The sequence below is a fragment of the Hibiscus syriacus genome, unplaced genomic scaffold, assembly GCF_006381635.1.
Source record: "Hibiscus syriacus cultivar Baekdansim isolate YM2019G1 unplaced genomic scaffold, ASM638163v2 tig00111191_pilon, whole genome shotgun sequence".
NCBI classification, from domain to species: Eukaryota; Viridiplantae; Streptophyta; class Magnoliopsida; order Malvales; family Malvaceae; genus Hibiscus; species Hibiscus syriacus.
The window spans coordinates 2531328-2549796 of record NW_024063010.1 but is presented as its reverse complement, the minus strand read 5'-3'; the positions used below and the strand labels follow the sequence as shown (position 1 = coordinate 2549796).

The window sequence follows — 18469 nt, the reverse complement described above, 5'->3', positions numbered from 1 at the left end:
TCAAGCGATAACAATAAATAATATAATAACAGTAGAAACAGTAACAACTAAACTAGCCTTGGTTAATGCTAAAAAATAATCAGGACACCCAAGTTCCTCCTAGCAGAATACAATAGTCAGTGCTACAACACTTCTTTGCCGACTGGGCGCCAGATGCCCCAATACTCGACAGAGTAAGTTGACGGGTGTATGTTTCTGATATAGATTTTTGTACCTCACCCAGGTGTGCACATGGGTACATCGACAGTGCTAGAGGGGTGCGTGAGCTCCGAGATGCAGAATCCCTCAGCCGCACCATGATACCAGGCACAGATCAGAAATTCAATAGTGGTATACTCTGACATGTGTCATTTACCATTTCATTTAGTGAATGCATATAGTATAGTACAATTATTAGTGAGACACTGAGCTAGTAAGCTCAACGTTCGGAATGTGTTTTCTTACATAGGTTTTTAGGGGCATACCGATGAGAGTTATCGTCATCAGATATTTCAGTGCAACATATCATATTCCCAGAGACCTTCAGCGTATGTCTTGAGTCATCTTTAGAGGGCATGTACTATTATGGACCATTTTTATGTATTCATCGTAACTCTTTTTTATACTCAGTGTTTGTATTATTTTGGATGTACTTGGGAGCTCCCCACTATTTTGTAAACCCAAATTATCATGTTTTATTTTACTACTATGGATGAATTATTTTTCAGTAATTACAACAATTTTTAAAGAAAAATTTTAGGTTACTATTTTAGTAGTCCCGTATAATATTGTAATCCATGGATCTTTGGGTCAAACTGGATTAGGCTGTTATAGGAAGCCTCAAAGGTATCCGATTTTCTGCAAACAACGTACTTTATAAGTCTCAAAGGTATGATGAGTTTGGCCAACAATGAAATGAGATATATGGGAGATGATGGTTCTTACTACCAATATTCCATGGTTGTGACAATGAAAGGTATGGATATGGAGCTTGAGAGAATTTTAACTATTTTTGCAACACTTGATATGTCAAGCAACATATTCGAAGGGACAATTCCAGAAATAATTGGAAACCTTATTTCTCTCCAAGTGCTCAACTTTTTCCACAACCACTTAACTGGTCATATTCCATCCTCATTGGGAAACGTAGCTGCACTCGAGTCCTTGGATCTCTCTTGCAACAAGCTTGTTGGGAGAATTCCTTCACAGTTGACTAGCTTGAGTTTTTTTCGAATGGTTAAACCTGTCAAAGAATCAGCTAGCTGTGCTCATGCATCAGGGAAAACAATTCAATACCTTTCTTAATGATTCCAACACTGGCAGTATATGATTGTATGGGTTACCAGTTTCAAAAGGTTGTGGCCACAATGAACCACCAACAACAATTTTTTATGAACATGAAGATGATTCTACATTCAGATAGGATTGAAAATTCATGATGATGGGTTATGGCTGTGGAATAGTGTTTGGATTTTCTGCAGGATATATCATGATGACAATTAAGAAACCAGAGTGGTTTGCTGGGATGATTCAACGAGTAGGCAACAGAGTTCCAAGGATATTCAAGAAATATCGTTGAGGAAGATGGAATTTGTGAAGACAAATATTTGTTCTTCCATAAAGACAGAACGGGGTGAAGATATTTATTACCTTTCCGACAGGTATATTGCACGATTATGGACCAGTTAAGATTATATAGATCGTCCAAGTGCCATTTAAGGAAGTGAATCCCCTTAAAATCATCCTTCAAAACTCAGATCGCCTCCAAACTATCTAACTCGAGCATTGATTTATATGTTTCATTTTTTTAGGCAAAAAAGCAGTAGAGGTCCCTATACTTTAAAAAACAAATCAATGTAACCCTCGTATTATTTTTTCTGTTAATGTTGCCCACCAACTCATAAAATAAACTCAATGCGGTCATTTGACCAATATTTTTCATCGTTGACCGTTACGGTGTTGATGTGATAGTTCACAGTATTGATGTGGCAGTCCACAATGGTTAATGGCATGGTGGATGACTTGACAGATGAGTTAAATTGTAACTCAAACATGGCAGATTGACTGCCACATCAGCACCGTAGACCGTCACATCGACACTATTAATTGCCACGTCAGTAATGTAAAGGTCAATGACGGAAAATATTGGTCAAAAGGCCACATCGTGTTTGTTTTATCAGTTAGTACTACATTGAGAGAAAAATAATATGAGAATCACATTAATTTTTTCAAAAGTACATACCTCTGATGCTTTTTTTATTATCTTTCATTCTTTCTTTTATCTTAAAAATTATAAAAAAAAACCAGTACGAACTAAGTGACATCAGTTGTTAAACGAATGATTGTTATTCCTAGAAATCTCAAGTTCAAGCATCAATGACTGCAGAGTATTTGAGTGTTCATTGTCAAAAAATTGAGTCTTTAAAGTAGATGTAATCACTTTAAACATCCTAGATTAATAAAAATATATATATAGAAATTCAATAAAAAAAAATGTCCCAAAATTATCAACATCTAGTAAAACACATATTATATGTCATGTTACTATTAAGAATTCAAATTTATAATATTATAAATTTTTAATATTTATAAATTTTTAATTATTCGAATTCCTAATTATACCTATGAATTCAAATTCATTTAACTTATGTTTCCCATGTTGCCCATGTTACTACCACTTCTCTAGTGTTAGCAGTTGCCCATGTTACTATCCTTCATCACGTCTCGGAATTGTTGAAGCAGGACTGGTTGGTGAGAATAGAGTACATTGCTAGAGAAGGAAATCGAGTTGCGGATGCGGTGGCTAAGTTAACCAACTTTGGAGAATTCCAATGCGTGACTCTTACAACGCCCCCGGCTTCGGTTTTGCAGTTTCTGCATCAGGATGGGCAAACACAGGATTAATGGCTTCCTGTTTTTTTTAATAGTTTATGGATGTTTTCCCTTGATTTGTAATCTCCAATTGTCACGTGTACTCTTTTCCTCTTATTAGAATTAGGGGTTTTTAACGAGGCACGTGGCAATTCTCTTTTCCAAAAATAAAAAGTCCGCAAAAAAAATTTAAAATTCTAAATCATATCAAAAGTTTTAATCCACTGAATGTTAGATGATCAAAGTTTAAATCCTTAAAAACAAATATATTCTCTATTTTATAATGTAAAGTTAGATTCCTTAAACAAGATCAGGGGTTCGAATTTTGACGTTTGTGTATGAAACAAACTGGGTTGGGAGGATTGCCCCCATAATGGGCCTCTGCAAAAACCGATATGGATTAGTTAATCAATAGATCGGATACTAGTGACTAATTCAAAAAAAAAAATTAATGGATACTCAAGAGTGTCTATCATATGTGCTCCTAGTCTGCAACGAATAGTAACTTTAATATTTGAATCCACAATTATTCAAATAAAAAACAGATAGAATACTTGCAAATATTCGAATATCCAATCCAAATTGCATAATAACAAACAGAAATCAATGAAGTCTTCATTGTATGTATATATATACACACACACATCTAAACAGAACATAGAGATGATGAGAAGACTAAAAAAAAGACCTCAAAATCCAAGAAGCTTTATTGACAATGAATCATTTAAATTTATTGACCTTTTTAGTTCGGATTTGGATCAAGGTTGGAGTTCAAAAATTAAGTCATACGATATGATCTTTAGTTACACCTACTGTTGGTTTCGGTACATTGATCGAACCTTGAAGCCTAAGACCTAAGACTTCCTTTCAACTAATACCTTTGTCTCTGGATCAAGCACGCTGTTTCATTACCATATTTGAACTGAAATCATTCGTCAGCGGGTTCAATGACACACTCCGAAGTTTCAAAGGATCAGTGTGAAGAACCAGAAATTTATACATCCTTGTATAGCAATTGATATCTCGGTATTCGTTCTGAGGTAGAGGGCAATGAACAATCAACTTGCCTTTCATGGCTCCCCTAAATATTGCCTGCAAGGTCAGATACGGAAGATTAACTCCAAGCGAAGACGTCAATATAAGCGTAGAAGTAGGAATCCAGAATTCATTACCAGCAGTTATTACTTTTGTAGCAACTGCCTATCCATGAAAACTAACATGAGGAGAAGATTTCTTAGCACAAACAGCAAAGAAGACAGTTCACAACAAGAAGAACATACTTAGATACTACTTATAAGGAAGCTCAGTGTTTCTAACGCTCACACAGCCTAACTTTTGATGCTTACAACCAAGAACACTGAAGCACAGACAGACATGCCAACATGATACTTTTGAAAACATATATATATATATGTGTGTGTGTGTGTGTGTGTGTGTGTAGGAAACAACATGGCTGAGATACAGTATGGGGGTCTCTTATTATTCCATTTCTTAATACCAACACAGCATGGGAGGTCTTTTCTTCACCTTCTCCAGCCAGTCACTGTTGCTTGAACGACAGAAATTCCTTTGTTTTTTTTTTCTCTTTTCTCTGTTCTGAAACAATTTACTGTCGATCGCAGTTTCCAATTAAAAAATTTGTTGACTTTTTATGCTGTATCCGGCCGACCAAGTCTGTACATATTCTGGCATGTCAAAAGTGGAATACAGGAGCTTCAACCATGTCTGTTCTTTCTAGACCAAGATAAATCACACTTCCCTAGCTTTTTGAACGATGCCAATTTATCAGCTATTGTGCATTTAATAATTGGACAGCGGCGGATGACGAACAGGCTAGGAATTGTTAACTAGGATTAGTAATCAAGTCCGACGGATAACATAAACAATAATGGTTGCATGAATAAATTACATCACTCACAAAGTAATGAGATTGATAGATCATGAAATTGTTTAGGAGCTAATGTAAAGCATACCTCTACAACATCTATGAAGTCCTGCTTTTCATGAAATGCTAAAACCCATTTCGTGTGGTCCGCGGTCCTAAATCACAATAAAGCAACATTAATCCATAGCAGAAGAACCCTAATCTGAACTAGCCTCTAAATATTTCAAACTTAATGCAGAGATCAAATTTTTTGTTTGAAAACAAGAGATGTCATTACAGTTCATCGAATCCAAATTCCAAACATAATTAAAAAACAAGCACGTTTGGTTAATCATGCTAACTTGAGAAAAGCAAATAAGGAACAAATCAACAGCTGAATTCGATTCATTTAACCTAAAATAAATTAAAATTGCAAACAAATGCATAAGGATAAAGGGGTAAAATTAAATACCAGAATCCATCTTCATATGATGAGCATTGAAGAAGAAAATAGTCGAAGTAATCAGAGTGATATCGAAATACTTAACGTAAACCTGAACATCCTCGGAATCTATGTCGACTAAAGCCACTGTCGCGAATTTGGAAACCTTACGCGCATTCTTATCAAGTATATCATCAAGTTGGTGACAGTCAACGTCTTCGGCAAGCCCGAACCGGAGGACCAGGACCTTGTCGATTGTATCTCTGATCATCGTGTCTACTTCTTTCTTCTTCGTCAATGTCGGTAACAGGTAACTCATCTTTTATTACTAGAGATTTCATCTTGAGTACTAAAGTCTGCAGAACATTTGGATGTTTATTATCAAAAAAATTGAAAATCTTTAAAATAAATACTACTCCTTATAAACACCCTAGATTCATTAAAAATATATTATTGATACGAAAAATATATCATTATTATAAAAAGCATTCACTTGATATAAATTATGTAGATATTTGAACCCTTCTTCCCCTCCCCTTTAGATAGAATTAGAATTAGATTTAAAATTTATCGTCAAAAAAAACCTTTCTTAATTACCATATAAATTATATATACATTTACACAATTCGTTGGTTTTCAGATTATTATAAAGACATAAAACAGAGTAATGGATATGGCTTCTTCATCTTTGGTTAGTTACATCACAATAAGAATATGAACGAATTATACAAAGTTCAAAAGAGCACCAAAAATGGATTATGAATAAACCTGAAAAATCCTACCTACTATGTAACTAAGCTAGCCTCCTCACTTTCAGGGACTATAATGTCAAGCCTCATCATAGGCTTATATCTGTTGGGCACTTGAGCTCCAGCTTGCATGCAAACTTCAACCACAGCAGGAGCCTTGCCATAGTATCTCTTCAATGCACTTCTCAATGGAGGCCCCTTTGGGTCTTGAACATGCCACACATAATTTGGTGGGAAAACTTCACCGACCGACCCCATGGCCCTACATGGACCTCCGAGCAATATCCGCATGCCTTTACCGTGTACTGCTTCATCAATTTCGTAACACCTGATCGAACAACCTCGTGTGCATTCATTGTTTCCTGGGCAATTACGGGTACGTCTTCGGGTCGGGGTGGTGGAAATCTCACAGGCTCCGCACGTGTCGAGATTTACGATTGAGGATGAGGATGGATCCACCGAGCGCCTTGGCTTAGGTTCCTCGACGTATCCACCGCGATCGATTACTTTCTTTCCCATCATTCTGATGGGATTCGTTCTTCGTCGTGAAGGGTATTCTGGGATGTCGACACCGGCTTGGATACATAGCTCCACAACAGCTGGAATCCTATCATAATCAAACCGTGTTTCGTGCTTGATGCCCCAACCAAAAGGATCATAAAGTTGATATGACTCTATGGGAATTAGAATGTCATTGATGGAACCTTTCACCCATGCATGTAAACCACGGCGTTTTGAGCTAGTTGGACCTTTGCAGTCCTGAATTTTATGACCACTATGAGCCACATGAACTTCAGAGCACTCACTGCATAGAGCTAAAACAAATGAAAACTCGAAGATGCAATAATTGTTTCAAAATATTCAGATCTCAAGGAGGCAACAGCAACATCATAACTGCAGACTATATATAATACAATTTGCCTGCAACCATAAACAGGAATGGCATGCAAAAGTTGTGCAAGGCCTTTAATCAAGACTTTCCATGCATCTAGCACCTCGTGTGCAACAAGAATAAGCTCAGGAACAAGTAATCCATTTTTTTGGGGCTCAAGTGGCTTCTCGATCCCCCTTTCAGCAAGTTTCTTATCCTTCCTCGCAGCTCTCTGGAGTCTGGATCTCTTTAAAAGGAATAGGATAAGGTTTCTTCTTTTTCGTAGGCAGTACCGGTGGAAGATCCACATTTTGGGGATATACCCTCGGGTTCTTGCCAATAGGGTTCTGTCTAGACTTCTGACAGGCATACGGGGAAGTTTGTGAAACAAGTGTCCGACCTTTCCATAACCATTTCCCTAATGATTCCAGACTTCCAGTAACTAACACAGTGATTTCAAAATACATACAAACCAAATCACCAGGCTAGCTCACATTATACCTCCCATTTCCCTCCCTTAAATGAACATTAGACTTCAAGATGGATGGAAAGAGATAAAGATGGAAGCTTTGTTGATCCAAGGGTTAAATTTAATAATCAATTGACCAATTGGATTAACAAATTTTCAACTTAACCCTTCTCATCCTCCCTAATAGCACAGCCTTTATTTTTCACCAGTTTCTTCTCTCAATACAATTTATTCAAAGAAGGGGCAACAATGACTATCTTACTTAACCATCTATCAAAGAAATAAAAGAGGAAATTCATCTGAAAGTATTGAAGCGAACTCAATCAATGGAAATTAGAAACAAATCAATGATCCTATAAACTCCCAGAAAACCCAAATTCGAGAAAGTTGAGCTGAAAGGAAAGATTAACAAGAAAAAAGCTGACCCAGAACTTTGAAGCAGCTACTTTCTATCAGTAAGGTAGTCTTACAAAATATCACCTCAAAAGAAGAAAAAGAGGGGGGAAAATCAGCTCAAAGTTCTGGGTTTAAGGCTTCCTGCGAAATCCCCACGACCAATTTTCATTTGTGTGACGTGCGCTTTCACATTGGACCACCACATATGAAATTGGGCTTTGAGAAGCGCTTTCCAGATGCTTGAGCAAATTTCTTTTTGGGTTGAAAAAGAAATTATTACTACTTAATTATGGATACAATAGTATAATTCACTAAATTTTATTTCACATGAAATTAATCTAAATATAAATAATTAAATAGAAATGTCCGTCCAGCTCAGTTGGTAGAGCACAAGGCTCTTAATCTTGTGGTCGTGGGATCGAGTCTCATAGAGGTCATTTCATAATCGGAAGTCTCCCACGGAAACTGCTCTCAACCTGGCGTTAGGGGCAGCCTACTATCATACATCTCCTTTACCCTATTATATATGGGAAAAAGGGTCCGCTAATTTATAAATAATTAAATAAAAATTTTAGCCTGTGAACTTTGTTTATAAACACTCATAGAACCCAGATTTTATATAAAACCATATTTTCAAACAACAAATATTCTACTAAAAATTTGTTCGATATCTTTTTAGATATAATTTAAAAATCGAGAAATACTTATTTAAAAAGTTTTAAACATATAATATAATATTAAACATATAAATATTCTACGCGTTAAGTTTTTAACAACGAAATACTAAAATGAAATGAAAATTAAATATTAAGTATGATTTTGAAAAAAAATATTAAAGTTTAGGTACTAAAACAAACCAAAACTAATAGTTTGGTTACTAACTGCGTAGTTTACCCTTATTAACATTTGACCTATAAATCACATGGTAAAAGAAATGCCAGTCTTGTTTATGTCAACATTATTGATTATACCATCTTGGTTTACCTTGAAGTGTTAGTCATCAACCGGAACACATTGGCTGAATAATTCAGATTCAAAACGTGTTATTTCCTTTGTTTCATCTTCTTGAAGAAAAAAATAAACCCTTTCAACCTATCATCTTTAACTGCTTGTCTGCTTATTTTATACCAAGACATTAATTTTGATTGAGAAACCACTTTTTCACTAAATAAACCAATCCATGGCATCCCATTAGGGGTGATCATCGATCTGTACAACACCAGGACCGTCACCGACTCAGTAAGGGACAACATGATACTGATGCATACAAAAATGGTTCTCCTCCAATTCCAAATCATCTGTTTCAAGCGAGGGAGCTCGGATTCGAGAGCAACGGATGCAGCATAAACTTCGGGGATGCCTGCGCCGGGTTGGAATTCTGCTCGTTGTTCGAGTATCACTTTCATGTACGTGGTCGGCTCGAGTCCTTCGGTGGATTCATTCATTTTGACGTTCAGAACTTGGGATTCGGATCGGTGACCTGTCATGCGAGGAATGCTGTTGATGACGGTTTCTGCGAAACAGAGAGTTTGGCTCTTGCATCGAAGCATACGTGGATACCTTGACGTACCAGTGGCTTTGCCATTGGCAGATAGAAGCTCAACCCTCACCTGCAAATATGAAGCTATGCTTGGTGAGAATCACGATGGAAGTTGTTCAAATGCAACAAAGGTGATAATTAGTACCCGGAAGACTCCGGGTTTCTGGTTTTATTCGGATTTGGGCACCGTCAATGAAACAGTGTGCTGTAACCGATGATTATATGGGATAAATCGTGGACCGATCTCCTGTTGGACTTCATATATGATTAGTGTTTAAATTATACATTCTTTTATGATTAATTAATCTTTGATTAGATAATTTTAATTGCTAATTTGGGTCTTTTCATTCATTTTCGATACAAGACATTGAATTCCGGAAGTTATGTTAAGAACAATAAAATCGTGTAATTTTTTATTTTTCTTGATTCATGGCCGGATTAGAGGGCACGACTTGGGACATTACACACCCGAAATGGAATCTAGTCAACGACTGATGTGACAACTGAGTTGGCGATGATGTGGTGGCTGACATGGAGATGACGTGACAACTGACGTGGAAGGTGATGTGGTGCCCAGTCAACAGCTTCTAGAAGGCCTAGTCAGTAGCTTCTAGAAGATCCAATCAGCAGTGGCGTAGAGAATGAGACTTAGCCGAATTTTAATTCTAAAGTCGGATTTTTCTTATTTTTATTTTTAGGAATTGTCCTTTGTTTTGAATATTTTTTTCTAGATTTTTTGAGGACTATAAATACTCCATTGGGGTAAACATCTAAGCATCGATTTTCATTCAGAATTCATTCAATTCTTGTTTCTTTCTTTCTTTAGATTTATAAAAGTTTTTCTTTCTTTTTATTTTTCAAGTTACTTTATTTTTCTTTCAAAATGTTAAGTATGATTTCTACCATGCTTAGCTAAGTTTTCTATAGCCAAGGGCTAGAGCAATGACTCGATTCTAAGTCGTGAGAATTGAAAAGCGTTTCATACCCTCAAATGTTACATTTTTCAGTTTTCGGAAATCAATGATCGGTAATCGACCATCCTTTTATAATCAATTCGATTTCATTTCAAAAAGTGCACGTTGGAATTGAATTTCGTTTTCGATTAATAGTTGGGAGGAATGATCGGTCAGTGGCACATTCAACTTCCTGTGAACACACTTAGCGGCGGTCCGCTAATGGAAATTGAAATCGGGTTAGATTCTCAATTGAGACGATAGAATCCTAGACATGTTTTTCCAGAATTTAATGGTGTTAAATTAATAAGCGATTGCCGCTATTAACTCTCAAAGAGTCGAGATCTAAAAATTGATTTTTGATTCTCGATTCATTTGAGAGAAAAACAAGTTATAGGGGTTGGACTCTATAGACTGTAACCGGCATGAGCTCGAAGGTAAAATCTAATTCGTGTTCAAATTTAAATCGAGGCAAAAGCTTTATCCCAAGATTGATTTTTACCAATTGAATTTTTTTATTTACTATTTTATTTTATTTCGATCAATTTTATTACTTCGCTTTAATTCTCCAAAATCTCCCTCTAATTTCTTTTACAAATCACCCCTGAAATCATATCAAAAGCGAGAAAATCGTCAAACTCCTAGTCCTTGTGGATCGACCCTTACTCTCACTATTCTACTTATTCCATAACGACGCGTGTCTATATCATCCTTTGAAATGATGCTGGAAGGATCTCCCACACCGGCTAAAGACAGTAACGGTGCGGTGGGGTTGGTTTCGTGTAATCGAAATTCAGGGTTTATGTTTTTTTGGATAGTTTCACCAGCAGGCATTGCATGATGAAACCCCCAAGAAGAAACCCTGACACCAGTAATCCAACAAGCATGAAACAAACATAGGATGCCCTTAACAAGGCAACCCCAAACATTAATGCCAAATTCCCTTTGAGCTCTTAGCTTTGGGTTTAACAAATTTGCTAGTTTAATCCAACATAGTTCTCAACAGTTTTCTCATGAAATAACCTTTGATTTGCCACAGCTTGTAGTGGAAACATCAAAGACATGAAAACAAAGTAAGAAAACCTTATTGGAAATGTGAAAAGGGTAACTAGAAGATTAAATTAAAACCCCACAAGTTTGATCATAAGAACTGGAAGAAAATAATCAAGTTCAGAAGGAATTCAGCTTTGACAGATTCATGTTTCCATGAATCAATGCAATTGGTTTTCTCATTTTTTGCATGAAAACTACATTTCCCTAGAGAAGAATTAAGGCCATTGGAAAATTTTGCATCTGTCAACACCATATCAGCTCCATCTACCAAGAACCTGATTAGACAACATTTTAACACATCAGATAACCTCTGAGTTTGCATTATTTCTAATATCGGATAAACTCTGTTCATCCATGACTATAATATGGAAAAAAGTTTAACTAAGGGACTTGGGGGGACTATGAATCAACTGTATTATTGAATTTTATAACGAGGGAATGATGATGACAAGCCTACAACTGATATTTCCTAGGGATGCCAAAAGCTTGGAGATGGTTCAATTCGTTGGTTAACTAACCAGGAAAAAGCTATGATCCTGTTGGACGTTTGTGATGGCTTCATCAGTGATTAAATATTGTAGGTGAAAAGGGTGAGGATAAACTGCTCTGTGACACACATTTCAAAGCCTTTTTATTGCAAGCTTAACCATGGAGATGGTGTGTATGCAAATTGCAAGCTACCTACCGTAGCTGTCAAGGGCAATCGGCCTGGCTATGTTCTGCCACACTTACCGAGCCTAGAGTACCACACGTATCATTTTGTTTTGGTCTGTCGAGAACATGTATTTCGATGTCTAGTTCTGATTTCACCTGATGTTCATGCTAAAATATGCACCACACTGACCACAAATGAAATATGATTTGTAGAAACGAACAACCATTGTATGTTTTTCATTTCAGGAACAGGAAGCAAGTCAAGCAACCATGTTACATTATTTTTGTTCAGGTATATGGTACATCTAGATCTATAACAAATGAAAGGCTAAAACAGAAACAGAAACCAAAATTTGTTGACCTGATCTCTGGCAAAAACCATCCAGAAAAGACCATGAATCTCCAAAGTTGGATCTGAGATCTAATACGGTAATAACACAAGTAGCATTCCGATATTCACATGTATCACTTATTTTAGGCGCACCGGGGCTCTATATACACTTCAACGGCAGGCTTTGGAAGTCAAACGATCAGAACTCAATGGCGTTGTTTATCTGAACAGAAAATGAAGGGCGGCCAACATTGGAAAGTGGTGTGTTGACTCTTACTACTATCCCTGACTTCCCGACATTTCCATTCCACTTAGAGCGTCCAAACTGCATGATTGGTAGATAAAATGACGATGTGAGTGCATCGAATTGGAAAACACCACCATCAAGAACACTTGAGGAAAAAATAATTAAAAGAATACAATTCTAGAAGTTGGCTAGGACTGATATGTTGTAGAATCACAGTTTCACAATTTTGCAAATCCAAACATAACAGACTAAACATATGAATTGAGCTTCAAAGAAGATTCCGCAATAGGATAACTTGCCGATATTGATGCAAACGCAGAAGGATGTGTCGTCAGAGCACAACCACAAATCAGATTGAGATCCTCCTTCACCGTGTGCATAATTTCAGTTCGCAACCCCGGATTACTTCCACCAAACGTTGGAAACAAACTGATCACAAATGTAGACATTGACTTATAAGGTCTAATGAAGTGTTTCAAAGGAAGTGTATGAAACATAAGAAACATCCCTTAACATGACTTGTAAGTAGAAGAAATCTCCTATTCCAAAAAAAAAAATAGTAGAAATCTTACCTAAATTGAATGGATGGCCTCATCATGAGCCCCGATTGCTTCCAAGCCAAGGCTTGTGAAAGACCCAGCGTAAATGATTTGTCTGGCAATTGCACCATTGGTGTAATACGGGTTCCCCACTTATTCTGACAAAATATCAACACAATAAATTCAGAACTCATAAAATGTACCCAGAACATAATAACAAATCCCAGATAAGGAACCGTTTAACAAAATCCTAATTACTTCTTTGCTCACTGTTAATGCTGGTAAAAGATCAGGAACTGACCTTGCAGGAGAAGCTATATCTCATTTCTCCTGGATATTGCCCCTGTGCCTGAAGAAGTCCCCCACAAAGAGGTAGGAAAGCACTTGTTGTTAGCCCCTCGCCAGATACATACGTGAACTGTCCATTTGGAAATTGCAAATCTACAAATGACTGCGTAAAGAAGGAAGAGTTGAGAAAGAACTCAAGAAGGGAGTGGTTATGCTAGAAAATCAACATAAAACTTCCTCAAATATTAACTAAAAAAAGCTAAAGTTCTAATGCTTATCTCATCTAATTAGCATAGTTCTCTATTTCTTATGAAGGCTGTTTAAAATTTTGGTGATCTTTAGTGTGCAAGAAGAGTCAAATAGATAAATTAAATTGTGTCACCATTTTTGGTAAATTGCCATCTTCAATGGACAGCCAGAATATCAATATTTTATTTTCAGTAAGGTAACCACTCCTAAGTCCTAACTAACTGAATCAACAAACGCAATTCGAATCGATAATCTAATTGCAACAAAACTAGATAAAACACAGGTATTTTGGAAATTCAGTGTGTTGAAACAAAAGCATAAACACTGTAGAAACGGATTCAAAATCATTATCAACTTACACAGGCTAAAGGCTTAAGACAGAGCATTGACATTAATAGCCATCTCCTATGCTTTGACCATATTGCTGGACAAAGAGAATGCATTCCATTCTGCAACCAAGAAATTATCAGCATAGAACGAAATACAACAATTTGAGAAACATAAGAACATAATGCTCAAACCATACTATCTGCTTTCAGGTTTCAATATAAGCATGGCCATGTAAAATGATTAAGTGCATCTTATCGGCAAGAATTAATGATGTACGAAGTTGCCTAAATGACCTGAACACTTAAAACTGGGGTGTTGGAGAGGGGGGGGGGGAGAAAAAAACAATAAGAATAGAATTTTATTATGGAACTTAACCTTAAAGTTTTGTCTTCCAACTTAAGCAAGGTCCTAGATCAGTTCAGACCAAAACATATTTGATTGTCCAGATTCCTAGGAATTTTATATCAAATTCCCTTAGCATCTTTATATTCTATATGAGAACTATATTCTCGTCTATTATAATCATACGATACGAGAACCTTGTAACATTTTGTAAAAGCCAACTATAATAGCTATCAGAGGATTCTAGGCTACGAAATGCACAAGCCATCCTGGCATCTCCACACCACAAAAAACAATACACAAGGATAACGGAGAAAAGGGAGACAGTTGAAATAGTTTCATCTTATATTTGATTGATTCAGTGTAAATTATAAGCATAAGACTAAATACCAAATGATGTATCCTTGGACAACAATCTACATAAACTTAATAGTATTATCACATCAAACATAACTCTCAAAAGTTATGTTCCATAAGGCCTAGCAGAATTAAGTTTCATAGAACATAAAAGCAAATTTCTTGGTATTCCTATTTCCTATATGTAGATCCTACTGCTACCAACAATTATTCCATGAAACTATTGCCATACCTTCCTATCATAGCCGTACCAAAGCAAATGTTGCTTTGATAGATGAACTGGTAAAAGAAGTGTAGTGTCCCTGACGAAAAGTACTGGTCCAAGCTGAAGAAGAAACAAAGAGTTGTCACTCCCTGATGTAGAACTTCCATTCGATGCCTCCACTCTCCATAGGTCTCCCCTTGCAACCAAAGAACTTTCTAAATTTCGTGTTCTACTCTCATACGTTGAGGTAATATTTATCATCCCCTGCTGCCAACAAAAGATTAACCATAGCGAAATGAATTAGTCATTAACACTGTAACAGCAGAGTGAAAGGAAGACAAAACTAACAAACAGCTAACCTGCTACTATCCCATCATTTCAATTCATATGAAGGGGGAAATATTCATAACTTATCATAGCCAACATTACGTCAAACAGACGTCTTTATAAAGTATTTAACGCTAGATTAGAACTTGCAAAAGAACAATCACAGATGTATTTACAAGTAATGGTGCGTCCAAAACTAAAAATAGATGTCTATTATATATCACAAGCAATGGTGCAATGCTATCTAAATACTAATCTACTATCAGTTCTAAACCTTTTGATTACAAAGAAAAATGCCCAAAAACACAGCCTATGCATCAATTAGACAATTTCCCTTTTCCAACTGAACATGGTAATTCTTCAAGTATTTAACGCAAATCAAATCCATAATTCAAGCCCCTAACCATCCTCAAAGATCCTCATTTTACTTGCTTGTTTACCTGAGGTCTCCCAAGTAATCCAGCAGACTTCAAATTGAACCCTGAAACCTCTTCATCCTCAACTCCATCCGAACCACTCTCCTTTTCGACGAACCCGAAATCCTTATATGGATCTGAAAACCCCACCCAACCCTCCATATCATTGCCACCTACCTCAGCCTTCTGCCGTTTTAAAATCATATCACCTCTAACCGGAAAAACCGTCCTCTCCTCGGCGCGAAAGGGGATGGGCAAACTCCTGAAGAACTGCTGCACTAGCCCATTCAAGCCTGCACTGAAATCAGCCCCGACTCGGCCGATCGTGTTCCCGATATCACCGATGTCGAAAATGGTTGACTTGTCAATGGGAAGGCCAAAATCCTTTTTGACAAAGGATTGGGAGGCGAATTCCAGGTCGAAAAGCATGGGTTTTGGAGGGGTTGGCCATGAAAAGGAAGGTGGGTTCATGTGGGAATGGATTAAGCCAGTGAAACCTTGAGCTATCCTATCGGCAAGGTCCTGTCCATGGCGTTGGACCTCTTCCCAGGCTTCTAATGACCTTTCTACTGACATGAAGTAGTCAATCTAAGTGAGAAAATTTAAAATTGGATCCTTCTGAGGACCCAACCAGTGGATAAGAAATTAACCCAAAGCTTAAAACGTTCACAGTCAATAAAAACTGAAATTTTCAAGCTGAAGCTTAAATATCAGCGTGCCTTGAACTGTTTAGTTTCCCAACCTTTCAATGGAAAATTCAAGGATTCATACGATAATTAAACTTCCAGCGGATTAAAATATACATTAAAAAAACAAATAAAGCTTCTGTAAAGCCGAAATTCAAGGATTCATACGATAATTAAACAATTCAAAAGCTTGAATCACCAATTTTTCCAAAAGAAAACATCAAAATTTGCATCTTTTGAGCTCCAAATAAGGAGGAAAAAAAAAGTAAAACAAGGGATCTAAGTTAGATCTGTTTTAAGAGAGGACAAAAGGGGTTTCTACATAAACTTGAAACCGATGATAGGATGTAGAGAATTCAGCAAAGGCAAAGCGAGGGAGTATAAAGAAGAGCAAGAGAAGACCGAATAAGATAGATAAACTAAAATATCTGCAGCAAATTTAAGGCTTTAAGCAGAAGTTTTTGCTTAATTTGGAGGTGGAGAGAAAAAAATGTCTGAAAGGGAGGGTTAAAATTAACCGTATATTAAAATTGTTGCACGTGATTATTTTATTAATTCACAAAACATAATTAGATAGTATTGGATTTGTAAGGCATTGAAAGTGCAAAGAATTGGAGAGTTTTTGTACTCGAGTGCTTGAAATTGACATTTTTGTTGTTGTTGATAATTCTCTTACTTTATAAAATTTTCGTTGCTGATTTGAATGAGTTTTATTTATTTTCTGTGCACTAATTTGTCTATTGAAATTGACAGTAAAATGGTATATTCTGTAATTTTTATTTTATTTTCTAGTCACGACTATAAACATGGACACTACGCAAAATTAACGTGATAATTTTTAGAAGACACAAAAAAATTCAATTTGCCTAGTCAGCATAATCCGAGGAGATTTTCAAAGATTTTATTTTTCAATTTGAATTATTTTGGATTATCTTCATTTTATTTTCTTGTTATTTTTAGGAATTTAGCAGTTTATAAATAACCGGCTTAGGAGCTATCTATCATTTTATCTTTATTTTTACTTTATTACTTTATTTTTTATTTTATAAAAGTTTCCTTCTTGCAATTTTGTTTTTACTTAAACTTTTATCAATTTTCGCAAACATATTAAGTATGATCAATCATATCATGCTTAGCTAATTTAATTTTAGTTGAAAGTTAGTAATGAATCAATTTCATGTATGAGAATTGAACAGTATTTAATTCCCTTTGAGATACATTCTCGTTTTTCTGGTTTATTAGTTTGACACGTTTTTTTCTGTTTTTCAATAGCTTACCTTTTTTTGCCGTTGTTTTTCTATGCCTTTGTGGCATGTTTTTCTCTGTCTTTTGGTAACTTACGATTTTTTTTATCGTTGTTTTCGTTTATCTTTTTTCTCAAGATTGGATTTGGCATCGCCACAACTGATCAAGATGACATTTTTTTGTTATCATGTTGATCTTCCCTGCTTTGGACCATCGGATTAATTTGAATACATGTTTTGCGTTCTTGAATAGTTTTCTCACGTCACTTGACTCTGATTTGTGATTTTCGATGGTCTTCAGTAGCTATATCTCCTTTTGTGGTTCGTTTGTCGATACAGTCAGATTTGTTTGTATCTTTATTTTGTTCGAGCATTTGTTAGATTTTTTATCATTTCTTTTTTTTTCTTGTGTGATTTAAGTGACTAGTTTTTGTGTCAATGATTATAGGAAAATATCATAATTATAATTTAGTTTACGCTTACAGTTATGCTTATAAATCTTTATTGTAATTTTAAATATTTTGTATTTTAAGTAAAACTAGCAGATTTCTATAAAAAAAAATAATTTATAAACAAATTTTTCTTTAACTCACAATAAAATAATATATATATATATACCTTAAACCCAAACCCATAAACTTTAAACCTTAAATCTCAAACTTAAACCTTATTAAATACAAAATCTTAAACTTCAAACCCTGAGCCACAAATCTCAAATTTTAAATCTTAAATTCTAAACTCTAACCCGAAGGTATTTATTTATGTGTTATAATTGTTAATTAAATCTAAATTATTTATTTATTTAAATTTAATGATTATAAATGAATATAAACTTACTAGTTATAAATATATCTATTTTAAATCGCATATCTAAAAGTCGATTATTGACAAATTCATTTAAATATTCACTCATGTGTTAGTTTGGTGCTCACATTCATACCATCCCTGTTTAAAGATTTTTTACAATAATAAAATTATATTAAATATAAATTAGGCCAAATTATCTAAATAATATTGTAGAAAAAAAATTCACGTGTAATGACCATTCTCATTTTATTTTCTTAAAT

General features: G+C 35.6%; 2 protein-coding genes and 2 pseudogenes across 3 annotated transcripts; all 4 read right to left on the bottom strand.

Annotated features, from left to right (window-relative positions):
- Positions 1-3844: 3844 nt before the first annotated feature.
- Positions 3845-5475, bottom strand: LOC120155455 (annotated as a pseudogene).
- Positions 5476-5880: 405 nt separating this feature from the next.
- On the bottom strand, positions 5881-7503 carry LOC120155442 (annotated as a pseudogene).
- Positions 7504-8590: 1087 nt separating this feature from the next.
- Positions 8591-9315, bottom strand: LOC120155451 (seipin-3-like). Its single transcript, XM_039167000.1, has one exon. The coding sequence runs from the start codon at positions 9189-9191 to the stop codon at positions 8685-8687; it is 507 nt and encodes a 168-aa protein (XP_039022931.1). The 5' UTR covers positions 9192-9315; the 3' UTR covers positions 8591-8684.
- Positions 9316-12128: 2813 nt separating this feature from the next.
- Positions 12129-16270, bottom strand: LOC120155439. Of its 2 annotated transcripts, none has more exons than XM_039166991.1 (7): positions 15497-16270; positions 14757-14996; positions 13855-13944; positions 13260-13409; positions 12992-13116; positions 12719-12848; positions 12129-12497 (listed from the first exon to the last, which is right to left on the bottom strand). In XM_039166991.1, the coding sequence occupies exons 1-7, from the start codon at positions 16046-16048 to the stop codon at positions 12372-12374; spliced, it is 1413 nt and encodes a 470-aa protein (XP_039022922.1). In that variant the 5' UTR covers positions 16049-16270; the 3' UTR covers positions 12129-12371. The 2 variants fall into 2 exon arrangements, with proteins under 2 accessions (XP_039022922.1, XP_039022923.1); XM_039166992.1 differs by having other exon boundaries at positions 14757-14993; positions 15497-16269.
- Between the last annotated feature and the right edge of the window lie 2199 nt (positions 16271-18469).

Excerpts from the sequence above, each read along its gene's own strand:
- LOC120155439 (XM_039166991.1), bottom strand. The coding sequence starts at position 16,048 with ATGTCAGTAGAAAGGTCATTAGAAGCCTGGGAAGAGGTCCAACGCCAT. Across the intron at positions 13,945-14,756 it reads GGTACGGCTATGATAGGAAG|AATGGAATGCATTCTCTTTG; the intron begins GTATGGCAATAG and ends TCTTGGTTGCAG. Across the intron at positions 13,117-13,259 it reads GATATAGCTTCTCCTGCAAG|AATAAGTGGGGAACCCGTAT; the intron begins GTCAGTTCCTGA and ends ATATTTTGTCAG.
- LOC120155451 (XM_039167000.1), bottom strand. The coding sequence starts at position 9,191 with ATGCTTCGATGCAAGAGCCAAACTCTCTGTTTCGCAGAAACCGTCATC.